This window comes from Accipiter gentilis, chromosome 9, assembly GCF_929443795.1.
Source record: "Accipiter gentilis chromosome 9, bAccGen1.1, whole genome shotgun sequence".
Lineage (NCBI taxonomy): Eukaryota > Metazoa > Chordata > Aves > Accipitriformes > Accipitridae > Astur > Astur gentilis.
This window is the reverse complement of record NC_064888.1, coordinates 703623-729522: the sequence shown is the minus strand read 5'-3', so window position 1 is coordinate 729522 and position 25900 is coordinate 703623. Positions and strand designations below refer to the sequence as shown.

At 63.7% G+C, this 25900-nt stretch overlaps 2 protein-coding genes across 8 annotated transcripts; both read right to left on the bottom strand.

Annotated features, from left to right (window-relative positions):
* Positions 1–5: 5 nt before the first annotated feature.
* Positions 6–16537, bottom strand: DNMT1 (DNA methyltransferase 1). Of its 6 annotated transcripts, none has more exons than XM_049811196.1 (34): positions 16443–16537; positions 13299–13341; positions 12597–12704; positions 12222–12492; positions 11857–11929; positions 11504–11594; positions 11322–11362; positions 11127–11178; positions 10700–10783; positions 10498–10607; positions 10287–10405; positions 10021–10113; positions 8845–8996; positions 8578–8765; positions 7897–8086; positions 7608–7705; positions 7349–7496; positions 7110–7225; positions 6710–6911; positions 6485–6621; positions 6172–6345; positions 5333–5554; positions 4485–4677; positions 3920–4010; positions 3214–3348; positions 2748–3030; positions 2503–2644; positions 2121–2287; positions 1869–2046; positions 1395–1590; positions 1158–1321; positions 946–1062; positions 752–842; positions 6–581 (listed from the first exon to the last, which is right to left on the bottom strand). In XM_049811196.1, exons 1-34 carry the CDS (start codon positions 16499–16501, stop codon positions 535–537), a joined length of 4575 nt encoding a protein of 1524 aa, XP_049667153.1. In that variant the 5' UTR covers positions 16502–16537; the 3' UTR covers positions 6–534. The 6 variants fall into 6 exon arrangements, with proteins under 6 accessions (XP_049667153.1, XP_049667154.1, XP_049667152.1 ...); XM_049811197.1 differs by having other exon boundaries at positions 6485–6618; XM_049811195.1 differs by lacking the exon at positions 16443–16537 and adding an exon at positions 14160–14700 and having other exon boundaries at positions 752–814.
* A 2729-nt stretch (positions 16538–19266) lies between these two features.
* S1PR2 (sphingosine-1-phosphate receptor 2) lies at positions 19267–25900 on the bottom strand. Of its 2 annotated transcripts, none has more exons than XM_049811102.1 (2): positions 25805–25900; positions 19267–20411 (listed from the first exon to the last, which is right to left on the bottom strand). In XM_049811102.1, exons 1-2 carry the CDS (start codon positions 25890–25892, stop codon positions 19267–19269), a joined length of 1233 nt encoding a protein of 410 aa, XP_049667059.1. In that variant the 5' UTR covers positions 25893–25900. The 2 variants fall into 2 exon arrangements, with proteins under 2 accessions (XP_049667059.1, XP_049667060.1); XM_049811103.1 differs by lacking the exon at positions 25805–25900 and adding an exon at positions 21456–21564.

Genomic DNA, 25900 nt, shown 5'->3' with positions numbered 1-25900 from the left:
TGGGCGCCACGGGACCGAGGCCTAGGCTAGGCCCGGAGAAAGGAAACGGGGAGAGGACGAGGGGTTTATAATTTATAGGAGAGATTTATTTGAAGAAATATTACAACATATAAAAACTACATAAAGTATCAATTCCCACTTGTACAAAGCGGCCGATTATTTTCAATACAATGCGGCGTAAAAACAGGGAGCGGGGCCCCAGCGTAGGGCCAGGACCGGGGGTCCCACAGGGCTCTGCCGGGGCCGGGTAAGGGGAAAGGAGGGGGGTCCCGGGGTGGTAGTGGAGTTCAACCATCACAGACAGCGGCGGAGGGCAGCCGGGAGACAGACACGAGCAGGGCCAGAGGGGGACAGGCCATGGCAGGTCCCCACAGGCCAGGAATTAAAAAAAAAAACAAAAACAAAAAAACCAAACCAAAACAAACAAAAAAAAAAACCAACAAAAAAAGCAAACAAACAAACAAAGAAATAAAAGGGGTTTAAAATAAATCAGTGCATGTTTGGGTGTCCTGGTGCCGGAGGAGAGGCCGCGCGTCAGTCGGCGGTTTCTGTGGTCTCCATCTTCTCCGGAGCGCTGGTCTCTGGGGAAGAGAGGAGGGGGTGACGATGCCATACCTCAACCTGCGGCACCCAGCCCTAAACTGGGACACCCCCCAACCCCAAAGAAGGACTGAGGTCGGGGACCATCTTTCCGGATCCCTCCGCCCACAGCACATGGGTGGACGGCAGCAGCTGCCAGCGCGGCACTCACCCGCCGTGTCTTCTCTCAGCTTCGCCAACACACACGACTTGATCTCCAGCCCGATGGCTTTGGCTAGAGGAGGAGGCACTGCGTTACCGACCTGCGACAGAGGGAGGGTTACGCTGGATGCCGGCTCTGCCACGTCACCGGTAAGGGGATGCCGCCGGCGAGGGGTTTGCCGGCGATGAGCAGCCGGCACTCACCTGTCTGTGCTTGTCGAGGATGTTCCCGAAGAGGCGGTAAGTATCGGGGAAGCCCTGGGAGCGGGCACACTCCCTCACGCTCACCACTCGGTGCTGCTCCGGGTGCAGCACCCGACCCTACAGCAGCAAATAAAACCAAGGGTTGGAACCGCGGCAGCCATCGGGCAACACCTGCCCTTGCCGGCAGAGGGGATGGATCCGGCGGCGCTCACCTGCTTGCCCATGGGCTCGGGGTTGGTGACGGTGGTGCTGAAGAAGCCATCCCACTCCAGGCGCCCATAGAGCCCGGCCCAGTGGTTGTGCCGGTTGCCGGTATGGGGCAGGCACCAGGGGATGAGGGTGTTGAATTGCCGGTCCGCGGGGTCACAAGGCTTGCCTGGGAAGATGGAGGGGGTGAGGTGGGGGAGCAGACGAGCAGTCACGGTCAGTTTTGGGGAGCCAGCACCTACCTTCAGCACAGGAGCAGACCCCCCGCAGCGCCCCGGAGCTGCTGCGGCCGTTTTTCTTCTCGTGGTGCGTGTACCGCAGCTTGCGCGTGGTCGTGCCATCTGACAGCCGCACCTCGATGTTGGGCAGGTCGCGCCAATCAGAACCGGGGGCCAAGGGGATGTGTCTCATCCGGGCTGCGACCAGGGCACTCATGTCCTGCCAACGACAAGCCCGCCGTCGCCATCGATGGGGCAGGGGACGCAAAGGGACACCGGCTACCCCAGGAGGCCTGGTCCTCTCTCCAGAGAAGGCTGGGGGAGGACAGGTCCCAGCAGCTCCGCCAGCCTCATCTTTGGGAAAGTTAACTGGGGAGAGCTTGGGGATCGTCCCTCTCACCCCACCTCGCATCCAACCTGCCCTTGACCCCCATTTCGGTTTGGGTCTGGGGGATCCGAGTGCAGCCCGGCCCTTCATTGAGACCCTGGCATCCACACCTTGCAGATATGGTCCCTGAGGATGGGCTGATACTGGGAGCCCCGGATTTGCCGCTGGAACCAGGACTGGGGCTCGCCATTGTAGGAGATCTCCAAGGCGGAGGCACCATTCCTGATCTCCGGCAGGTCGGACATGGTGTCCCGCACGGTGATGGTGCGGAAGGGGCCAGAATACGTCCTGGGAGGAAGGAGGGAGCCGTGAGCGGACAAAACCTTACCCTCGCCAGCCCCAGCGCGCCGCCGAAGGCTCACCGGGTGATATTGCTAACGAACTTCTTGTCGTCCACCACGACACTCAGCTGACAGGCACGGGGCGCGAACACGTGCAAGGGCTCGGGGAACATGGGCAGCTTCTCGCCGGGAGCTGCAGCAAGGACGATGGCTCTCCGCCGCGTCTGGGCCACGCCATACTGGCCAGCCTGGCAAGGAAAGGACAACTACTGAAGGGGCTGGAGCATCCCCATCCAGTCAGTGCCCCTCGAAGAGCTGGGAACAGCCCCCCAAGCCACCGAGGGAAGCCAAGGAGCAACGCAGACAACTGCTCCTTCGGAGCGGGACAGTCCGTGGCAGAGCCAGCTGAGAGGAGAAGGGCTTTCGCCCCAGTTAACTCTCTCCGGGTCACCCAACACCCTACCTGTAGGACCCCGAAGGTGCACTGGTAACCCATGCGGACGAGGCAGCGCAAGGTGAGCTTGAGCACCATGGAACGCTTGAAGGACACAAAGTTCCTGACATTCTCCAGAAGGAAGAACCGCGGTCTGTAGTAGTCGCAGTAGCTGCGAGGAGGGAGAGGGACAAGGGAGCAAGGACAGAGCAACGTTTGAGGTGAGGGTCCGCACCCACATCCTGGCACAGGTCCTCGCCACCTCCCCTGCTCACCTGAGGAAGGAGACCACCAGGGAGTTCTTGAACTTGGAGTAGGTGCGGGAGTTGAAGCGGTTCATGCCGCTGAAGCCCTGGCACGGAGGACCACCGCACAGCATCTCCACATCCCCCTTCTGCGGCAGCTTCTGCCCCAGTGAGTTGGTCTTCTCACCAGACATGACCAGCTTCAACAGGACGTTGCAATCCTCCGTGAAGACGGTAGTGCCAGGATTGTTCAGCCGGAAAGCCTGGGCGGCCGGTTCCCACATCTCGATGGCCCAGAGCGTCTCCGACACGCCTGGGGAGACAAAGCGGAGGATCTTGAGCCTGTGCGGAGGAGCAGAGCGCTGGCTCGCACTCCCTGATCCGGCACATGCTGAACACAACCGCCAGCTTGGAGGAACTGAGCAGCCAGCGCCAATGCCCGTCTCCCCGCGGGCTCTGCTTGTCACCCCACTGCTGTCCCCGCTCTGCCGCTCACCTGCCTGATGGAAGCCCTCGGACAGCCCTCCGCAGCCAGAGAAGACATCTAGCGTCCGCAGCTTGGGGAGCTTCAGCTCAGCCGGCTCCTGCTCGCTCTGCTCGCAGCTCACCGACGACTTCCCTTTGCCTTTGCCTGTGAACAGAGCCCCACTCACATCAAAAGGCAAAGTCATTTCCTCCTCTTACTGCTTACAAGGCAAATTCTTCTCCCCCTCCTCCGCAGCAGTTAAAACGTCAGCTTCAAGCACCTTTCTGCCCCTTAATTGTTTCACCGCCACTGCCAGAATACGCCCTTGCTTTTGGAAGGCAAGCCTCTCATCTTTTCCCTTTCCATCCAACAGCCTCTGGGCGCAGGCAGAGAGTTTCTGAGGGTCAGACGGGCGCAGCGATAACTCCCAGGGAAGCTCCCCATCTTGGGAGCAGGGTACAAAAGCCCAACGCTACAGAGCAGGAGCCCCTGGCAGAGGGTTGGCAAGTGAAAGGCTTCGAGATCTCTGAAGGACCGTGTCCTGTTACCGCAAGGTTTATTTCAAAGAGACGAGGTGCCTTAAAACCACATCACTGCATCCTGCCAGAGCATCGGAGCAAGGAGGAGGGCACAGAAACATCTGGTCGGCGGCACGTCTTATCTCTGCTCGGCAGCACATAACGGCAGACGTGAACTGGTTCACCCACCCAAGACCTCTCCCCTCAAGCAGACTTACCTTTCCCTTTCCCCTTCCCCTTCCCTTTATTGCCAGAGCTCCGAGCATGGTTGGGAGGATCTTCAAAGCTCTTGGTTTTTGCATTGTAAGCCTGGGGAAGAGAAAGGGTTCAGGACACTTGAACACAAAGAGTTTTTCTAGCTCAGGAAGAGCTGAGGGATTGCCAACACCCAACTGGAGCTGCAAAACCAAAGGGCAGGACACAGGCGCAGCGCTGGGCCCCAGCAAAGGGTCCATCACCTCCCTCTCCATTGCCTCAGGGAGCTGGGGAGGCCACCAGAGGGTCCGAATTTGGCCCCTTAGTTCCACAGGGAGCAACTGCTCCAGCCAGCTCCTGGTGACACTCAGATTAAAGCTTCCTTTGTATCCGAGACTTAGTCCCCAGGAGGTTGCAATAAGCTACAAATCCTCACTCTGCACGATGGCTCCTCTGGGCAAAACACACCCAGACAGGCAGGACAGCCTGCACCGAGAGGCAGAGGTCAATGCGTCTGCTCTGCTCAGTCCCCAGGGACTTAACACACCCAGGGACACGGCCAGACCCCTCAAACCCCAGCTCCCTCACCTCCAAAAAGTAGAAGCGGTCGAGCCCACCAGCAGAGTAGTCCTGGATACTCTCCGTCAGGTCTTCCCCATACACCACCGTGCAACGGCCCTGCACGGCACGGAAGTCGACCGTCGTCTCCTCGTCACTCCAGTACAGGAGGTTGATGTCTGCATGGTAGCTGGCTTTCATGGACTTGTGCGTGTTTTCGGGTCTGCGGAGAAAAAACACTTGGATCAGGGAAATGTTTTCGGTAAGATCCTCATCCCGGTCCAGCCTCTGGCACTCACACCGCTCCATCTCCCCAGAGAGAGGAGGGTTTGTTTCCTCCGGCTGCGCATATTTGCTGGCATGGGCTGGGCACAGTACCAAAGGGATGATTTGTGTCATACCAAAGGGAGTTTTTGGGGGGGTTTCTTAGAGGAGGGAGGGGGGAGTTGGCACAAGAGCTGATAAGTGAAATTAAAGGCAAAGAGATCTAGTGCAAGGAGAGCTGTTAGGCTCGAAACACACAGAGTCTGAGCGTCAGCACGTTCTTTTCCCACTGCCAAGGCTCTTCGCACACATCCCTCTGTGGTGTGGGGGAGATGACTAAGAGCCTGCAAATGTTTGGGTAAACACCCACACCCTGGGACGGCACTGGCGGTGCAGCTCAGCAGTGGGTCTGAGCCCAGACCGCTGTGGCGGTAAGCCCCTTCGACTGCACCAACCAACCACGCCACGGTGCTCGAGACACCTGGCTCCGGTGTGACCTTGAGCTGATGGTGTGGAGCTTTTCCCAGCACCCAAGATCTCAGGCGAGCCCTGCAGCCCACTCGGGGGTGGGGGGCCTGCACCCCTGCAACGCAGACCCCAGCAGCGCTGTTCACCTGTAAAACTTGCAGATGCGCAGCTTGATGTCAGCCTCGTTCGGTTTGCCGTTGCTGCGGATGTTGCAGAAGATCTCTTTGATGCGGCCCACGCGGTAAGGGTCAGGGGCGTCCAGGTTGCTGCCCTTGATGTACTCGGAGTACTTGCGGTAGTGCTCTGGGTGCAGCTCCTCATCCACCGCCTCCTTTTTGGGGCGCTTGGCTGGGCTGGCGGGTTTCATGCTGGGGAGAAGGGGAGGGAAGGAGGTTAGGCTATGCCTTTCCCCCAAAAAAAGTGTAGCAACACAGAGCATCCTCCTCCCACATCGCTGCCTAGCCTGCCTGGTCTCTGGTGTAGGGTGGCAATGTGGGCACCAAGCCACTGCGGCAGCACCGGCACCGAACCTCCTGCTCTGCAGCACAGGCATTTTACAGCCAGACCATCACATAACCGTGCACAGCTGCAAACCAAGGTGCCTACACGTTGCTGCCCCAAAGAGGTTTGCCATTTCTCCTCCCATAATTACAGGCAGCAGGCAGGGTCTTGTTTCATCTTTCATCTACCCAGGCTCGGTCTTTTGAAGAAAAAGCGATGCACAAAAGGATTCCGATTCAGCTGCCAAAACACGGCAGCTCAGCGATCAGGATTGTCTGAGCGGAGAAAAGGTGCTCTGTTTAATCACAGGAGGTGAAATTGGGGTTAGAAGCACCTTTATTTTTAAACCAAGCTTTTGGAAATTAGAGTGTTAAGTGCTTTGTTTACAGGTGGAATTCACTATCTGGAGACTACGTCCTCTGCTACCAAAAGTTTGACCAAAGAGCATCCCGAGAAGTGCTTACAGCCCCCTGCAAGCACCAACCTGAAGGAAAAGGCTTCCGGCAGGAGGTAGACGCCATCTCCCACCCTGTACTGCACTCCGTTCTTGGTGGCCATGGCGTAGAACATCTTCCCATCCCCTTCCTCCAGGGGCTCAGCCACTTTGGGTATCTCCTTGTGCCTCACCTCGTCCAGGCGTGTGCAGCTCATGCAGAACCTGCGGGAAAGCGGGATGGCAGAGTGCGGTGATGGGGAACCTGCCAAGGCCGGCTGCAGTGCTGCCAGGAGCTGAGAGGCTCCTGCTGTCCATTTTGGGCAGAGCAGATCCTGAGAGCCGCTGCCCTGCGCACGCTCACTTGTATTTGTTGTCTTCCGTGGGCTGAGTTTTCGGTGGGGACTCGAATCGAGCATACTCCTGGTCGTACCACATCTGATAAAAGTAAGTTCTCCCGTCGTCTTCCACCATCTTGATCTCCATGTCCAGCCCGCCCTGCTAGGAGAGAGGTGTTCACAGGAATCGGTGCTGCTGCCCACACTGCGCCTGGTCCAGGCCAGCCGGGGTTTGCAGGGCTGCCACCCACCTCCATGGACCAGTTCTCCGAGGGCGCCTTGTAGATCACTTTGACTTTGCCATGGATGTAAGAGAGCTGCATATCCTCACACTCATCCACCAAGAAAAGCTCCAGGGGGTCAGAGGTGGCCCCCAGGACAGTGTCCGAGCCAGGGCAGAACCAGTGTGCATGGAACATCTGGCCACTGCTGTCCTCCCACATGGCTGTCACCCTGAGGGGGAAGGAGCCAGGGTTATGGGGCACCATAAGAAAGGGCTGAGCTGCTCCAAGCCTTGCCAGAGCTGAAGAGTCCTCAAACAGCAGCATAGCCAAGCAATTAGGGTTCTCTAATTGGGAACATCAGCTGTCCCCACACACGTCCACCCCAGCAGGAGCAGAGACTCGTCCCCTTCAGCACCATGGCACCAACCTGGCGAGGTAGAGGGGCTTGGTGGGATCATCAGGGCTGACGGAGACACAATCTCCCACCTCCAGGGTCTCCGAGTCAATGCAGACCCTCTGGTAGTAGTCCTTCTTCCCATCGCTCTGCAAAAGCAGGGAGGAAATGGAGAGCACTGTTAAATCCCCACACCAGCAAGCGACACAGACCCCTTCGCAGCCTGAGCACCCATTCCAGCGGGAGGGGAGCAGGGTCCTGCCCAGCCTCACCTTGATGGGCTCCCCCACCCAGGAGATACGGCTCTTGTTCTGCTTCTTCTTCCTGCCCTGCAGCATCTTCTTAGGTGATGGCATCTCAGGGATGTTGTCATCTACCTCCTCATCCTCATCAGCTTCCCGGACGGCCAGGTTGGGACACCTGGGGACACAGGGACCGTCACTGCAGCAGGGCATGGTGCAGGGACCACATCCCCTCTCTCCAGAGGCGGAGAGGACTTAGAGGAGGCATGGCTGCCCGTGGGAGACGCACCTCCTCTGCAAACAAGCCTGCTTACTCCGTCCGCTGCCCCCAAACTTTACCATGTTCTGGCAAGCTTTGCACTTCCCACACTCAGGCTGCTGGCAAACCTAGAGCAGGGAGAGGCGACAGGCTGAGCACCGGCAGAAGCAGTGGAGGGACAAGGACCAAGGGGAGCTCGGTGGCCTCTGGAAATAGGTCCCCTGCCCCAAGGGAGCAACCCCAGATGGGGCCATTCAGACAGGATGGAGGGGATGGGAGGGGATCGGGTCACTTCAGCTCCACGCCAGACCCCCGTTACCTCACAGACACCGCAGCGCCGGCGCTTCATGGCATTCTCCTTGTCATCTTCCTTCTCATCCTTCTCGATCTGCTCCGAGAAGAAGGTGTCGAAGATGAGGTACACCAGCTTGGTGGTGGTGGCTTTGGTGGGACCCTTGTCCTTGTCTATTTTGGTGGGGTGCCGGATGGCCTGCCGCCTGACAGCTCGCCTGCAACCAAGGTGGGAGCGGTGAGAGGAAACTCTGTGCTTTGTTCCGCTGACAGCTACAGCCACAACAAACAGCCCGGCATCCAAGGAGGGTCCCCAGGGAACACAGCTCTCCCAGCAGCCCAGGACCATGGCAGGATCCCCTAACAGGCACTCAGGTATGTGCTGTGGCTGTCATGGGGTCCTGAAGGGATGCTACAGCAGGACAAAGAGCAAAACCAGGCTCTGGGGACCCAAGCCAGAGCCTTTCCTCCCTTGGGGCAGCACTAGGCAGAGTGTTTTCCCAGTTTTGGGAGGACTTCTACTCCAATCTTCCAGTGCTGCTCATGCCACTGAGCCTAAATCCTCGCATCATCCCAGCTGGAAACAAGCAGAAGGGTCTTCCTGGAAGGATCCCCTGTGCAAAGTCAATGCGGAACCAACCCAACGGGCTCCTCCTGGGATATTGGAAAGCCAAATGCCCCCCAAAGACAGCGTCTACACGGGGCTCACCTCTTCCCCAGGGTGACTCCAGCCAACTTGATCAAGTCCCTCATGCAGGGCGTGATGAGGACGGGGGGTTCATCACTGTCCCCGGCTTCATCGTAGCTTTCCACCTGCTCCACCACGAACTGGGCATGTCGCAGGAGCGAGTCCTCTGTGAAGCGGTTGAAGTTCAGCCCCGCGGGAGGTACAGTGGTCTGCAAGGAGGGGTTGGTTAGGGCAAGGAGCAACACCCACCCCCGCACGCCGCCACTGCCGCCACCCTCGGATTTTCACCTCGATTTTGTTGAGCAGATCCTCGTAGCTGACGTCACGGTTGTTCTGCAGGAACTCAACGACGATTTTACTCATGTAGATCTTCTCTTGCATGAGGGCAAAGATGGGAGCATACTCCTCGCTGGGCTCCATCAGGATGTAATCAGCGAAGGCTGCAGTAGAGAGATCACGGCGGGCGATTAAATACCAGGGAATTTAGCAGTATTTAAGGATGAGCTAGGACTGCGGCAAGCAGGTCCTGGGGAGGGGGAAGACCAGCCCATCCACGCTGCTACAGCACCAAGACCTAAGCGTGCGGGGAAACTCTACCACGAGCCAGGACCCACGGTCACTCAGCTATCGCCACCAAAGCAAGGGGGGAGTGGGGACTTGAGGTGGGGCACACTATCCACGCACTAGCCTTTTATTTTTGCTGTTACCTAATTATAGAAAGCAAAGACAATCCAGGGTTTTTTTCTGTCACTACAAACTCCATTTGCTGATGCACAGGAGAGTTAAGTCCTCCTCTGATATCACCAGGATATTGGAAGGGTTCCTTGCAGAAACGGTGAATGGAAAAAGCTTTTAAACCCCCAAATATCAGCTTCTTCCCCCAATGCGGCTAGAGAGTGAAAAAGCCAGCTGTGACACAGAGCCAAGGGCTGGCCAGGACTGGGCGTTCCTTCAAGACCTTTCTCAACACAAACCTGTCCAAAAAGCCCAGAGTGTAGAGTAAGAAAGGAACAGAGCCCTGCGACAGGGGCCAAGAGGTCAAGAGCAAAGAGAAAACTCCCTCCAAGAGCAACCCTGAGCCACTCCTGCATTGCATCGGTGGCTTCCCACAGAGGAGGGACCAGAGGACAGATCCTGCCTGGGAAGGGCTGCCGGGGAGATACACCCCTCCAGCCACCTTGCTCATCCCAGCGCCGATAGCCTCATGCAGGGTGCTGCTGGCAGCTGCAAGCTCAGCAGGAGGTTTTACATGCAAGTCTGGGTGCTGCTGAGCTAAATAAACCCAGACCCAAGCTTCGGCATGGTCCTCCACCTTGCCACGTGCTTGTTGGTGCAAGTTCCCGGCGGCAGCAAAGTCCATGAACCCCGATAAAGCTCCTTCACCAGCCAGACAGACAGCAGAGACTTAAATCCCAAGCCAGGCATGCTCCCCGAATCCAAACTCCCCCGTCCTCGCTCACCCACCTGTGGTGAAGCCGATCAAAGCCTTCTCCCCTCCATCGAACCCTGTGATCCACCAAGCGTTTATGGGTCCCAACTTCTTGGCTCTCACCCCACCTGAAAGCGAGAAAACACAAATTTCAGTCCTCAGTGCCTAAAAAACCCAAGCAGCTGCGGATGACAAATTGCCACCCGGATCCGACTTCATTTTGCACGCTGTGTTGAGCTGAAATTTAAGGTGACAAACCAACGTCCCCACACCCCTCGAGGCTCCTCCAGATCAAACTCACCATCCAAACAAGGGTTATCGTCGTAGATGGGCTTCACAGCACCGCTGAAATACAGCTCGATGTTCCTCTCGATCAGGCCGGTGTCAAAGGGGCACAAGTGACCTCGCTTGTCATAGACACTGGCAAGGGACAGAGGTTGTAGGTTGATGCGTTGTCCCACAGGGTTTGCAAATTCAGCAGGTTTTTATAGCCTGCTTTCCCCACATCTCACCTGAAAGAGGTGACTTTGTGCTGCGGCAGGTCCTCGTAGCTCTCAAAGCCATCTTCGTTAGCGTCAAAGAGGGACAAACGCTCATCCGTCAGCATTTCTGGCTCCTCCAGCTGAACGAGGGAGAGAGGAGGACATTTAACAAGCATTCCCATTAGCACGACAGCTCTCCCCAGACCCAGAGAAGGAGCATTAAATCCCTTACGGCATCATCAGGATCTCCTTGGAAGAATTTGAGGTCGGGATCATCGAGGTACTGTCTGCAGTCGACGCACTTGGGAGGAGTGGTCTGCAAAACAGGGGAGACGGTGTCAGCTTTTCTCTGCCCCCCGTAAGCTTCAGCCTATGATCAGGCTCAAAGCTCCTTCCCCAAATGGTCCCGTTCGTTAGCTCATTTTTAAAGCATCCAGGCAGCAAAACAGTGGCTGCTGCCCTTGCTTCAAAAGCAGCCCAAGCTCATAAAGGCTGCATTGCTCCCCACCTTGCTGGGGGGGTTGGTTTTTGGAAGCTGCATGGGCTGGAAATGGCTTTATCTTTCCCTTAGGGAAGTCCAGCCGCTCTTTGGAAGAGTTAAAACAATAATAAAGAAAAAAACAAAACCAAAACGCTGAGATGGAAGAAAAGGAACTTACTTTAGCAGGTGTTGTAGTTTTAACCTGAGTAATTTCATCTTTTATCTCCAACCTGGGTGTAAAAAAATACAAAGGGATGAAAACAAAGAGAAGTGTAATGTCGACATCCGCCCCACACTAACGAGGCCACGGCAGAGGGAAATGGGCACTGACAGGCACCGGCCCAAAGCAGGGAACACTCTCCTTCCTCCTTACCCTTCTTTGGTTTCGATTTTAATCCTTTTCTCGTCTTGTTCCTTGAGGGAGAAACGAAGGAGTGTAAGGGGAGGCTGGAGAGCACGACGCCCTCCAGGACAACACATGCTCAACCCCAGCACAGTGGCTGCCCAGCAAAGCAACTGGCAAAGACCTTGGCTGCCAATGGTGCCGGCACACACCTTCTCCTCCAGCTCCTCTTCCTCCTTCTCTACGTTCATCGCCTCCTGCTTCACTTCCCCGTTCACCTCCTCTGATTTCCGTTTGTTGGACCTGACGGTTTTTAAATGCAACGGATCAATCTGGCGCTCCAACGCCAGGGTTTGGAGGGGAACGAGGGGCTCTCCCAGCACTGGCAGGAGCAGGGCTCCCCGTGGAAGTGCCCGGCAGGTCCCCAAGGCCAGTCTTATTGGGAACCACAAGTTTTGGGATTGAACCCATCAGCCCCAGATGGCAGTGAGAGGAAGAAGAGGGTGAAGGCTCCTGCGGGACACGGTAAAGGAGGTGCAGGTCCCAGCCCTGCCACCGTACTGACCCTTTGGAGAACATGCTCAGGATGGTCGGCTGCCGGCCGGAGCTCCGAGTGACCCGGGAACTAGCAGGAGACTCTGTTAGGAAGATGACGAAGGATTGCGTTAACGACGGGGACCCGCTGCCCTTCCCCTCCTGCAACAGCCCACGGGGCTGGAACCACCGCAGGTGACAGCACCCCTCTCCCCGCACCCCATCATCCCGGAGCAAGGCAAGGAGACCCCAAGACCTTTCCTGGGGGGATCTCTGCTCACAATCCCTCCAGGAATCATCATATTCCCGCTTAGTATTTAACGGTAATGAATTATTTACTTTAAGCACGTTGGAAAAGAAGACAGAAAACCAAGTTGCGCCCGCTGTCGCCATTACTTTTGCTCTCCCCGTTGGATCGGCTCCTCCTGGCCTTGCGTGCCCGCGGTGTGGGGACCAACGAAGAGGAGGAAGAAGAGGCAGCTGCTTCCTCCATCTCCATCGCGCTGTCTTCTTCCCCATCAGGTCCTGCTCGCTCCGAGTCCTCGTCGCTCCCGTAGGCACCGTTTTTGGAGCACCCGTTCGATGCCTGCAACAGCGGTGCCAGGTCCCCATTCTCCGCCGAGAGCTCTTGGTGCAGCAGGGCTTTCACCTTGGCCAGGTACCTCTCCTGGGAGTGAAGAGCGTCAGTTAAACTGCCTGGCTCTGGTGAGCCGTGCCACTAAGGAGCTGGCACAACCCAACCCGCCGGCTCACCGAAACCCAGGGTCTCACCTCCGACAGCTCCTCGCAGCGGAGTTTGGCTTCCAGCTCGCTCAACTGGTTCTGGACATCGGCTTGGAGGAAGCCGTGGATGAGGCTCAGCTTCTCCTTGACGCACTCCTGTGGGGACGGAGGGGATGGCATGGGGCGGGCAGCGGTGACGCTCCCCTCGGGGCTCAGCAGAGCGGCATCTCCGTAGGCGGTTGGGCTGAGCCGAACCGCTGGTCACTCCGAATCTGGGCGCCGCTCACCCAGCTCACCAGGACCCTCCTGATATGAGGTGACGGCGGTTTCCATATGACAACAGACAGTGCCAACACCAGGACTACGACCTCATCAGGTCCAGGGAACTGGGCCAGCAAGGGAGACAAGGGGGTCTCACTCGGCCAGCCTGCCACACCGTCCCCCCCAACCCTACCCCGTGGGGCTCCGGAAACCCCCCGTCCTGGCAATGCCGCAACAGCACAGAAACAAGAGGCTCAGGAGCACCGATGAATTGCAGTCTCCTGCTCAGCACCAGAGTCACATCCCCACTGAGCATCCAGGAGCCAGCTCTGGAGCCCTGCCGACTCCCACCGCTGTTATGCCGGAGCATCCCGAGCCTGATGGCAGCACCCGATGCGGGACCGGTGGTGACAGCGCGGGATGGCGGGCACCCAAATCAGAGCCGAGGGCAGGTGGAAGTGCGGTTCCTGGTGATCCAGGGATACTCACCTTCTCGCTCAGGCTATCTTCATCCCTCTCCAAGTCCTGCAGCCTGCAAGAGAAGAGTGTTGGGGGTCAGACCACACTCTGCCGACAGGCGACGAGGTTACGGGGGAGACACTGATGGGCAGGGGCAACCGGGACAGACCCCAGAATCATCTCGACAGCTCTAAAAACGGCACCCGGCAAAGGAGCGGCACCGGCTGCAACCGCAAAGCAGGGCCAAACTCCCTTGGAGCAAGAGGGATGCTCGGCTCCCAGGCGGGGAATAAAGGGGGGCCGGCAAAGGGATGCGGGTGCCCAAGGGACCCCCCCGAGGTAGCAGCGGGACCTCGTTGCCCACCCGTGCCCTACCCTGGCATGGAGATGGCAAAAAAACATGGGGCAGAAGCCACGTGTCGTCTTCCCACGGCGCTGGCGGCACAAAGCGGCGACAGAGGGTGGGGGGAAGCGGCTGGCGCTGCCCCTGCGCGGCGGGGACAGCCCCCAGCCCCGCAGCGAAGAGATGGCGAGGAGGAAACCCCGTCCCCGCCGGGGGCTCGGCACGACCCCAACACTCCCCCCCCCGGTTCACCACGGCTCTCCCGCCAAAAATGGGGAGCCCGTCTGCCGAACTGGGGCCACGCAGCCGCCCCCCAGGAAAGCTTCCGTTTGCCAGGACACGGGACAGGACCTCTCCGGTGCCACCGGCATGTCCGGCACCAGCTCCGTTCGCTCTCATCTCACCTCCGGCCGCCCGCTTTTTTGGCTTCCTGCCCCCACACTGCCGCCAATTCCTTCGAGCCGGGGCCAGCGGGGAGGGCGAGGGGTCCCCACCGCCACCCCCCCCAAAAACCAGGAGGGCGATAAATCCCGTCCCGTCATCGGCACCTGGGTTTGAAGACGGCCATGCAACCGGAGCTCCGGCAAAGACCAACGGCGGACGGGGAAAGGTCGGGGCGCGCCAAGGCTGTGCCGCGCGGCCGCCGCACCGGAAGAGGGGTAGCCGAACCGGAGAACGGCTCGGCGGCAGCCGGCGAGCGCGGGCCCCCCCCTTCCCGCCGGCCAGGGGATGCCGGGAGGCGAGCGGAAGGGACAATAGCCGGCGGGGAATACGGCGCAGGAAACGCCAACCCCTCCATGTGCCCTCCCCGCTGCCGGCGGCGGGGCGAGAGCCGTCAGGGGGGGACGCGGGGATGGTGCTGGATCCCTCCGGAGTAAGGAGCGGGGATTGGCTTGAAACCCCCCCACGCTGAGGGAAGGAAAGGTCCCCCCGCTGCACCCCGCTTCCGCTCCCCCAGGAAGGGATTTCTGTGCCCCCCACCCCAGAGAAAGGTGGGGGGCCACCCAGCGTGTCCCCCCACCCCGGCCGGGTGCACCTTCGCTCCCTGTCCCGAGCGGCAACGCGGGGACAAAGCCGTGCGGGGGCAAGGCTGGGCGTCCCCACTGCCACGTGGGGCCCGCCTTGTGGGGCAGGAGCACCCTGATGGCCCCCCCTGGCGAAACACCCCCCCCACAGCTGGGTGTCAGGGCTGTCCTGTGGGGCAAAGGACAGCGGGGGGGGGGACGACCCCAGTGTGGTGCATGGCTGAGCTGTGGTGGGGCTTGGTGGGTGCTGGGGAGGTCGGGGGGACCACAGAGCACACTGCTGGAGTGGGTGGGAGCATGGGGGGGGGCGTCAGGGTGGCGCTGGGGTGGTCCATGCGATGCATGGAGAACCAGTGCACTGTACTGGGGGTGTCAGGGCAGCGCTGGTGGGGGGGGGTCAGGGGGGTCCATGACACTGCACAGAGGGGTTGGTGCAGTGTTGGGGGGTCAGCACAAGGCATGGGGAAGTGGGGGGCTGTGCAGCGGAGGGCTGAGGGGGTCAGTGCACTGCAGGGGGGGGGGGGGCATCAGCGCGGTGCCGAGGGTCAGCGCAGCACACGGGGGTGTCAGGGCTGTGCGGTGGGTCACAGCGCACAGCTGGGCATCGACGCGGTGGGGGGGCGTGCAGCGCAACGCACGGGGGGGCTGCGCATGGCATTGCAAAGAGTTGGGGGGGGGGGGTGCAGTGCCACGTTGGGCTCCCCACACCGCAGGGGGTGTAAAACTGGGGGGGGGGGGGTCAGGGCAATGCTGTGCTGGGGGCTGTCAGGGCAGCACTGCGCTCCCCAGTCTGCAGGGGGGGGGTCAGGGCAGTGCAATATTGGGGGGTGCCAGTGCAATGCAATGCTGGGGGGGGGGGTGTCAAGCATTGCAATATTGGGGAGTGCCAGCGCAGTGTAACGCTGAGGGGGGGGGTATCAGGGCAGTCCCGGGGGGGGGTGTCAGTGCAGTGTAGTGCTGGGGGGGGTCCAGGGCAATGAAGTGCAATGCCGGGGGGGGGGGGGGGGGAGGTGTCAGCGCAGCCCTGGGGGTGTCAGGGCAGCGCAGTGTAATGCAGTGCAATGTTGGGGGGCTGTCAGTTCAGTGCCGAGGTGGGGGGGGGTCAATGCAGGGCAATACAGTGCAATGCTGGGGGGTGTCAAGGTGGTCCCGGGGGGCGGCAGATCAGGGCACGGCAGTGTCAGGCAACTGTCAGGGCAATGCTGGGGGGGGGGGGGGGGGGTCAGGGCAGTCCCGGGGGGGTGTCAGGGTGGTCCCGGAGGGGGGGTGTCAGATCAGGGCACTGCAGTGCCGCCAAACTGTCACAGGGCAACACCGGGGAGGGTCAGGGCAGTCCCGGGGGGGTGTCAGGGTGGTCCCGGGTGGTGGTGGCGGGTTGTCAAGGTGGTCCCGGAGGGGGGGGTGTCAGATCAGGGCACTGCAGCGCCGGGTAACTGTCACGGCAATACCGGGGGGGTCAGGGAGGTCCCGGGAGGGTGTCAAGGCTGTGCTGGGCGGGGGGGTGTCCCGGGGGGGTGCGGGTGTCAGCTCAGGGCCCCGCAGTGCCGGGGGGCTGTCAGGGCAGTACCGGGGGGGGGTCAGGGCAGCACCGGGGGGGGCTGTCACGGCGGACCCGGGGGGGGTGGGGTGGTGGTGGTGTCAGATCAGGGCCCCGCAATGCCGGGGGGCTGTCAGGGGGGCACCGGGGGGGGTTTACGGTGCGGTGCCGGGGGTCAGGGCTGGGCACCGGCGGAGTAAGGGGGGGATGGCGGGGGGGGGGGGGGCGGAGAGGTGGTGCGTGGATGGCTGCCGGGGCCAGGGACTCACCGTCGGCGCAGCTCGGCGGGCAGCGGGGCCGGGGGCAGCGGGGCGGCCCGGGCCGGCATCGGGGCGGCGGCGGCGGCGGGAGCGGCGGGACCGGGCGGCGGATTCGCGCGGAAACCAACGGCGGGGGCGGGGCGGCGCCGGGCGAGACCATGACGGCGGCGGGGAGGAGGGGGGGGAGAAGGGGAGGGCGGGAGAGACCATTCCGCGTGGTTGAAGGAGGGGGGGGAGGAGGAGGAGGAGGAGGAAGGCGGGGGACAGACCATTCCGGAGGGACGGGGGGGTGGGGTGGGGGGAGAGGGGGTCGGGCAGAGCGGGGAGTGGGGGGGGGGGGGGGGGGGACACCAGCGCCTCCACCCCCCCACACACGCACACCTCGCACCGGGCCGAGGCGGGGGTTGCGGGCCCGGGCCGGCGGGGCGGTACCTGTCCGGGGGAGGCCGGAGCGGGGCGGCCCGGGGAGACGCGGCCCGGAGGGGCCGGGCCGGGCCGGGCCGGGCGGGAGGGGCCGCCTCGGGGGGGACCGTACCACTGCGGGGTTTCGGGGGGGTGGGGGGGATGGGGAGGTTTCCGGGACCGTACCACTGAGGGGAAGGGGGGAGGGAGACGGGAGGTACCACTGGGGGAGGGGGGGTGACACGGGCCATAGCACTGCGGGGATGGGGCGCTATCCCAGCCGGTATGGGCTGTACCACTGTGGGGAAGGGGGGCAACGGGCTGTACCACGGGGGGAGGGACACATGCAATAGCACAGTGGGGATGGGGGGGGACACACACGACACAGGCTGTACCACGGCAGGGATGGTGGGGAGGACGGGTTGCCCAGCCAGGCGCAGCCCCAGGGCTGCTCTACGCCACCCAGTGACCCCCCCCGGGTGGGCCCCGGCCACGGGGCAGCAGAACCCAGCGGGGACCACGCGGGACCCACGGCCCCTCGCACAGCCCCGTGTTCCCCCCGCGCCTCGGCGAGGCGCCTCAAAGACCACGGGGGCCAGACCAGCCCCTCGCCGGGCAGCTCGACCCCCAAACTCCTTTTTCTGGCCCCAAAACAGCCAACGGCCCTCCCCCCCGTCCCCATCTCCCGCCTGCTGGTAATGAATCACGGCAGCCGCGGCCCTTCCCGTTCCCCCGGGATTCCCCCATCCATCTCCATCCCCGCCGCCGGGAGCTGCCCTCGGCATCCCCGGTGCGGGCAGGGGGGCTCCGCCGACCGGGTGGGGGTCCCCGTGCCCGGTGGCAGGAAGCCGGGGCGATGGGGAAACGGTGGAATTTCCCCATCTCCCACGGAGGCGGTCTGGGATCAAGAGCGGGGCCCTGGAGCTGCGGGGGCGGCCAAAACGCCACGGGTCACTGCCGGGGCGCCCACAGGGTGCCGTGACGGGGACCCGTCCCGACGGCGGTGGGGGAAAGGAAACAAAAAAACCCCCCCCTCATTTCCTCTGCACCCTCCGAAGGAGGAAACGAGCCCAAATTGGGGCATCAAAGGTTTCGGCGCTGGCGCCTTCGTGCCGAGCCCCGGCCGGCACCGGGGAGCGCAAAGCACCGGGTCGAGGTGGCCGCAAACGCAGGGAGGGGGTCTGCAGGGCCGTGGCGGGGAGGGGGGGGAACACGTGTCCCCTCACTTCCCCCTGCACGGCCCAGGGCTTCCCCAAAATGCCGCCGCCACCGCGGCGGAGAAGCCGCTGCGGTCGAGGCCAGAGCCGAGCGAGACGGAGACGAGGAAGCACCCGCCTGGCCCGACGCCGCGGCATCGCCCGTCCTCAGCGTGGAAGGAGGCGGCGAAAGCCGGGGCGAGGGCGAAGATCCGCGGCCCCCAACACCCCCCCAGGGTGCTGGCAACCCGGGGCGTGGGGCAAAGCACCCGACTCCGTTCCCGGAGCGGGGAGGGGGATGCTCAGCCGGGGTCTCCGAGGTTCCCGGTGATAAAAGCCGCCGAGCGTTGAACGTCCCCGTGTGTGTGTGTCCCCCCAGCCCCGTCCCCTCTGTCCCTCCCCAAAGGCACACCAGAGAGCTGGGGGGGGGGGGGGGCTCGGTGGTCCCCATCCCAGGCCAGGAAGGAGGCAGAAGCAGGTGGAGAAGCGCCGTTTTAATACAACCGTCGCCCCTGGGAGGGTGGGGGGGTGTCACTGGGGATGGGGGGGGCTCCTGGGGGAGGGGGTGTCACAGGGACGGGGTGGGGTCCCGGCGGAACCGGCCGCAACGGAGCCCCTCCCTTCTCCGCGCGCCAGCACGCGGCAGGACCGCGGAGCGGGGTGGGAGGACGCGGGGGTCCCCGTACGCGTCGTCGTCCCCCCACGGCGAGCGCCCCAGACCCGGCTTTCCTGGCAAAGCCCCCCCACCCCACCCCGCCGCCGCCACCGCCAACTCCTGCCCCCGGCTGGAGCAGCGGTCAGAGCCACCCACGGTGCCGGGGAGCAGCCGGGGGCAGAGGATTTGCCACTGGCGCCAGGGGTGCCGCAGGGAGCCGGGTGCCGGGGAGGGGCCCCGGGACCCGTCCGACAGGTCCCGCGGGGGCCCCGGGGCTCGGGCAGGGCGTGGGAAGAGCAACACGCGTGCCCGTGCCCGCGCACACGGCCGGCGCGCGCACACGCCGGTCACCGGCAATCCCGGCCGGAGAGTCGGGCATCGCCGCCGCCCGTCGGCAACCGGGGATGCCGGGAGGGATGCTCGGGGGGTCGGGGCGGGGGATGCCCGGCGGGTTGCCCAGGGTGGGAGGGGGATGCCCGGGATGAAGGTGCAGTTGTCCATCCGTACCTGGAAAAACGCCCACCCCGAGCCCGCTCCTCCCTTCGTACCATTGCCCCGGCCGTGGGGCGGCCGGGACCCCCTAGACGGAGGTGGTACAGTCACGGGTAATAGGCGAGGTGGGTAACTCGTATTTTGGGGTGCAGCGGTCCAGCGAGCTGGAGGTGCGGAGCGGGAGCCCGCAACGGCCGGCGGGCTGGTCCCGGCGCCCGGCCCCGCAGCAGCAGAGCACCCGCAGGAACTCCCGGCGCATGTCCCTGCTCCGTAGCGTGTAGATGATGGGGTTGGCGGCCGAGTTGAGCGTGGCGAAGGCAAAAAAATAGTTCGCCTTATAGAGGATCCGGCACGCCCGGACGGGGCAGGAGGCGTCCATGAGGAGGATGATGAAGGCCGGTAGCCAGCAGACAATGAAGGCCCCCAGGACGATGGTGACCGTCTTGAGCAAGGCCAGGGTCTGGGCGCTGGCGATCTCGGCGTGGCTGGAGCGCACGATGCAGTAGATGCGGCTGTAGAGCCCCACGATGGTGAGGAGGATGAGGGTGAAGATGGTGATGACGAAGAGGACATAACGTTTGGAGTAGAGGGGCAGGACGGTGGAGCAATCCCGCAGGTCACTCATGCAGTTCCAACCCATGATGGGGAGGCTGCCGATGGCGGCGGCGATCACCCAACAAGCCCCGATGAGCAGCACCATCCGACAGTTCTTGTCGCTGCTGTAGACCTTGACCTTGGTGATGGCCACGTGGCGCTCGATAGCGATGGCCAACAAGCTGAAGACAGAGGCGGCCAACGTGGCGAAGGCCGTGCCTTCCCGTACAAACCACTGCACCGGCGTCAGGTTGAAGGTGGTGGCTCCGGAGAGCAAGATGTTGGCCATGAAGGCCAACCCGGCCAAGAGATCGGAGAAAGCCAAGTTCCCGATGAAGATGTACATGGCCGAGTGAAACTTCTTGTTGCGGCAAACGGAGATGAGGACCAGCAGGTTCTCCAGCACGATGAAGCAGCACAACACGACGATGAGGATGGAGACCACCCAACGGGAGGTGGTGGGGGAGCTTTCCGAGCCCTCCTTGGTGTAGTTATAGTGCTCCCGGATCTTCTCCGTGTTGAAGTATTCCTTGTAGATGCTCCCCATGGTTCCTCGCCGGCCGCGGCGCCGCTCGCCGCCCGTCCCGCCGACCTCAGCGCTGCCGGGACATGGTGCCGGCGATCCGGGGCTGCGGAGACCTGCGGGGCAGAAGAAACGGGGTGGGAATGGCGCCGAGGTCCCCCAACCGCGGCGAGCCGGAGCGGGGTGGGGGGGGGGGGGCACATCTGGGCCCACATCAGGTTTGGCGAGGAGAGAGGTGTGAGATCCTGCCACGCAGCGTCTGCGCCGGCACGGCAGAAATGACTCAAAAAGGAAATCCTGATGACGGGGGATAAGAGATGCACCTTTGAGCTACCCGGGGTGCAAAGTGCAGCTAGCGGGACCATCCTGCCGCCGCCACGGAGACACAGGGGTGGCCGGAGGTGACACCCCGGGGTGAGCACAATCCCGGTGCAAAGAGGCCGGGGTGGGAGTGGGACGGCCACGGGAACCCTCCCTGGGGATGGGGATGGGGGCTGCTGTGGGGTGAAGCCCCAGGTGTCTTTCCCCAGGGGCACAGAAGAGCCGCGGACGAGGGGGGCAGGACACCCCCGCGCCCGCCCTGGCGAGGGATGGGGACCCGGTACTGACCCCCCTTGGTTGGGGTGAGGGGGCTGGTACTGCCTCACCCCCCAGTTAGGGTGCGGGGGACCGTGCCCCCTCCCAGTTAGGGATAGGGGACACGGTAATGTCCCCCTTCCCCTCGTTGGTGGGGGGGACCTGGTACTGTCCCCCGCCTCAGGGTGGGGGGACGCCTGGTACTGTCCCCCCTTGATTAGGGAGGGGGTCCCTGCATCTGCCCAGTTAGGATGGGGCACCCGGTACCGTGTCCCCCCCTCCCCATTTAGGGAAGGGACACCCGGTACGTCGGTGTCCGCCCCCCCCCCCAAGTTAGAGCCAGGACTCCCAGTACCGTTCGCCCTTTCCCCAGTTAGGGACGGGACCCCCAGTACCGCGTCCCCCTCCAAAGTCAGGGACGGGGGTCACGGTTAGACACCCCCCCCCCCCCCCCCCCGCAATCTCCCGGTGCCGGGACCCCCGTGGGGATCCGGTGGGTCCGGGACCGAGGTCCTGGGGGGGGGTAGGAAAGGGAAAGAAGGGGTGATGGGGAGGGACCCCCGCGCCCCCCCCCCCCCCCGCACCTCCAGCCGCTGCCCGCTCCGTCCCGGTGCCGGTGCCGGTGCCGGTGCCGCCGAGCGCTGCCTCCCGCCGCCGCCCGGGCTCTTGCGCAGCCGCGCCCGGTGCCGGGGCACCGCCCCTCGCTCCCGCCGTCCCGGGACCCCCCCCCCCTCCCCCCCCCCCGGCTTCTACCCTCCTCTTCTCCCCGGTCCCCGGTCCCGGGAGGAGCCGGCAGAGCCGGCGCGGAGCATCCGCCGCTTCCCCTTCCCCTTCCCGGCGCCCGCCCCGCCGCCCCCGGCCCCCGCTGCCGCCGCCGGGCGGGGCCAGGGACCGGGGAGGGGAGAGGAGGGGACGGGGGCGGGGGGGGCGAGGGGAAGGGGGCACCGGGGACCCCCGGGATCCTGGGGCGGGAACCGCGCGGGGGTCCTCAACCGGGGTTCTGCACCGGGAGCCCACGCTGGGAGCCCGAACCGGGATCCCGAACCGGGACCCTCAACCGGGACCCCACGCTGGGATCCTCTACCGGGATCCTGAACCGGGGTTCTGCACCAGGAGCCCACGCTGGGAGCCCGAACCGGGATCCCGAACCGGGACCCTCAACCGGGACCCCACGCTGGGATCCTCTACCGGGATCCTGAACCGGGGTTCTGCACCGGGAGCCCACGCTGGGAGCCCGAAACGGGATCCCGAACCGGGATCCTCAACCGGTATTCTGTACTGGGATCCTGAACCGGGATTCTGCACTGGGACCCCACACTGGGATCCCAAACCGGGATCCTGCCCTGGAATCCTCTGCCAAGATCCTGAACTGGGATTCTATACTGGGACGCCACACTGGGATCCCGAACCGGGATCCTGCACTGGGATTCTGTACTGGGATCCTGAACCGGGATTCTGCACTGGGACCCCACACTGGGATCCCAAACCGGGATCCTGCACTGGGATTCTGTACTGGGATCCTGAACCGGGATTCTGCACTGGAATCCTCTACCAGGATCCTGAACTGGGATTCTATACTGGGACGCCACACTGGGATCCTCTACTGGGATCCTGAACTGGGATTCTGTACTGGGACCTCACACTGGGATCCCGAACTGGGATCCTGCACTGGGATCCTTCACCAGGACCCCCCACTGGAATCCCAAACCAGGATCCTGCACTGGGATTCTGTACCACGGCCCCACACTGGAATCCTCTACCAGGATCCTGAACTGGGATTCTGAACCAGGATTCTGTACCAGGACACCACACTGGGATCCCACAACGGGATCCTGAACTGGGATTCTGTACTGGGATCCTGAACTGGGATTCTGTACTGGGACCCCACACTGGGATCCCAAACTGGGATCCTGCACTGGGATCCTCTACCGAGACCCTGAACTGGGATCCTGCACCAGGACCCCACACTGGGATCCCACAACGGGATCCTGAACTGGGATTCTGTACTGGGACCCCACACAGGGATCCTGAACCAGGATCCTGCTCTGGGAGCCTGCACTGGGATCCTCTCCTGGGATCCTATATCAGGACCCCACACTGGGATCCCAAACCAGGATCCTGCCTCAGTACCCCACACTGGGATCCTGCCTGGACATCCTGCCCCGGGATCCTGCCCCAGGATCCTACACGGGGATCCTGCCCCAGGAACCGCACCAGGATCCCAAACTGGGATCCTGCCCCGGGATCCTGCAGGGGATCCTGCACTGCAATCCTGTACCAGGACCCCACGCTAGGATCCTGTACTGGGAACCGCCCTGGGATCCTGCCCCGGGACCCTGCTCCAGAATCCCACCCTGGGATCTTGCACTAAGATCCTGCCCCAGGACTCTGCCTTAGGATCCTGCACTGGGGTCCTGTACTGGGATCCTGCCCCTGGACCCTTCTGGGACCACCCTGGGACCCCGCACCGGGATCCTCCCCCAGGACCCCCCTCGCGACCCCAGGATCCAGGGTGGGGGGTCCCAGGCAGGACCAGGGTCTGGGGGGTCCCACGCCCAGAGTAGCCGGGGCCGGGGGGGGGGCCCAGGCTCAGGGTGTCTGGGAGGGATCCCGGGCAGGATCAGGGTCTGGGGGGGGTGTCCCAGACCGGATCCGTCCCCTCGCCCACCAGGCAGGCGTCAACATCCCGGGCAGGGGGCGTTTGGGGGGGCTGGGAGCCCCCCGGCCATAGATGCAGGGGGAGGGGTCGCGGAGCGACACACAGGGTCCCTTAGCGACACACAGGGTCCCTTGTTCCCAAAATATCCCCGGCTCCGACCCCGGGGGCCACTCGGCCACCGCGGAGCAAATTGGATCAGGCCCGGGCAGCCGGTGCTTAGCGCCGGGTTTAAATAGCCGCGGAGGCGGCGGCCAGATGGTGCCGGGCAGGATCCGGCCTCGCGGGGTGCGGGACCCGCCGTGCCCCCCCCCGCTCCGGCACACGCACGTGGGGACACGCGTGTGCGGGTGGGCGCTCACGAGCGGGGGAGAAGATGCGTGGCGTGGCGTGGCACGGCGTGGCCTCCTGGCCGACCACCGCCACCGAACCGCCCCGGCACAGGACCCCCGAGACTTCAGGGACCCCCCCGAGCCACGCGGTGCCAGCCTCGTCCCGGCTGAGGCGGCCGCTCGGCGCCACGACGGGCATGGAGTGTTTACCGAGCCGTGGCCGGCGGCAGCCGCCACTGGACCCCTGGCAGCGCCGAATGCTCCAAATTCCTCCGTAGCTGGGGGTCGCGGCTCGGTGGGGGCAGGAGACGGGGTGCAGCCGGCAGCACCCCAACACCAAGAGGGCACCGCGAGCATGAACCGGGATTCAGTGGGGCACCAGCGAGGGCACGGCAGTGCCGTGGCGCGCGGCCGAGGGCACCAGCACACCGGGACACCTGGGTCGGTGCCGGCAAGGGGACTTGGTTGCTGGCACCCTGGTTGTGCTCCCGGGTGGGTGCCGGTGAGGGCACACGGGTGTTGGCACCCCCTTGCACACCCGTGTAGGTGCCAGCAAGGGTGCACGGGTGCCAGCACCCCGTTGCACACCCAGATGGGTGCTGGTGAGGACACACGGGTGCCGGCACCCCATTGCACACCCACGTGTGTGCCAGCGAGGGCACACGAGTGCCAGCACCCCCTTGCACACCCACGTGTGTGCCAGCGAGGGCACACGGGTGCTGGCACCCCATTGCACACCGGTGTGTGTGCCAGCGAGAGCACACGGGTGCCGGCACCCCGTTGCACACCTGTGTAGGTGCCAGCAAGGGCGCACGGGTGCCAGCACCCTGTTGCACACCCAGATGGGTGCTGGTGAGGACACATGAGTGCCAGCACCCCATTGCACACCCATGTGGATGCCAGCGAGTGCACATGGGTGTTGGCACCCCCTTGCACACCCGTGTAGGTGCCAGCGAGGGCGCACGGGTGCCAGGACCCTGTTGCACACCCGGATGGGCGCTGGTGAGGACACATGGGTGCTGGCACCCCATTGCACACCCACGTGTGTGCCAGCGAGGGCACACGGGTGTTGGCACCCCCTTGCACACCCACATGTGTGCCAGCGAGGGCACACGGGTGCCGGCACCCCGTTGCACACCCACGTGTGTGCCAGCGAGGGCACACGGGTGTTGGCACCCCCTTGCACACCCGTGTAGGTGCCAGCGAGGGCACACGGGTGCCGGCACCCCGTTGCACACCGGTGTGCGTGCCGGCGAGGGCACATGGGTGCTCACCCGAGGGCACAGCCTCTCCAGCAGCCCGCGGCACCCAGCGACGGTCCCCAGGGCAGCACCGGCGATGCCACCCACGGGCTGGCGGGTGCTCACCGCAGCCGTTAGGTGTTGCACAAGGTGTGTGGGGGGGGCGAGCCGAGGGGTGCCAACGGTGCGGCTCCCCCGGGGGCCCCGCCAGCTGCGGGCCAGATGTTGGCGAGGCTGAAACAGCTGGGCCGGATCCGAGCACCCGCTTTCCGCTGCCGGCGCAGCGGGGCGGCCTGGCCGCCGGCGAGCGGGACAATGGCCGGCGGCCGAGGGACGGTCACCGTCACCCGTGGTGGGATCGTCACCCAAGACCCCGGGTCACGGAGGGTCCGGTCCCCTGAGTCCCCCCGAGGGTGTCATCCGTGGGACACCCACCCCGCTTCGTCACCGTGGGGCGGGTGAGGGTGCGAGCACCGCCACCCTTGGGGACACACCGGGGTGGGGGGGGGGTGTCCCCTCTCCGAGTGGGGTGTCGCCCCCCCCCCCCCGAGTGGGGTCCCTCTGTGGGTGCCCCCCGCCCCTTCCCCTGGGGCTGGGATGGGGAGGGGACGGTGGGAAGGGGACACGCGTGGAAGGAAAGCCCCGGGGAGGCGGGGGGAGGGGGGTCGGGGCAGGGTGCCGGGGGGGGGGAATCAGCCTCTTACCGGTTGTTTTCCCGGTCCCGGTGCCGGTGCCGGTGCGGCTGCCGGTACCGGCAGCGCAGAGCTCCTGCCCGCCGACCGGCTGCAACATGTGCGGGG

Excerpts from the sequence above, each read along its gene's own strand:
- DNMT1 (XM_049811193.1), bottom strand. The coding sequence starts at position 14,410 with ATGGAGGGGTTGGCGTTTCCTGCGCCGTATTCCCCGCCGGCTATTGTC. Across the intron at positions 7,497-7,607 it reads CAGGCTTGTTTGCAGAGGAG|GTGTCCCAACCTGGCCGTCC; the intron begins GTGCGTCTCCCA and ends CTGTGTCCCCAG. Across the intron at positions 1,063-1,157 it reads CCGAGCCCATGGGCAAGCAG|GGTCGGGTGCTGCACCCGGA; the intron begins GTGAGCGCCGCC and ends TTGCTGCTGTAG.
- S1PR2 (XM_049811102.1), bottom strand. The coding sequence starts at position 25,892 with ATGTTGCAGCCGGTCGGCGGGCAGGAGCTCTGCGCTGCCGGTACCGGC. Across the intron at positions 20,412-25,804 it reads CGGGACCGGGAAAACAACCG|GTCTCCGCAGCCCCGGATCG; the intron begins GTAAGAGGCTGA and ends TCTGCCCCGCAG.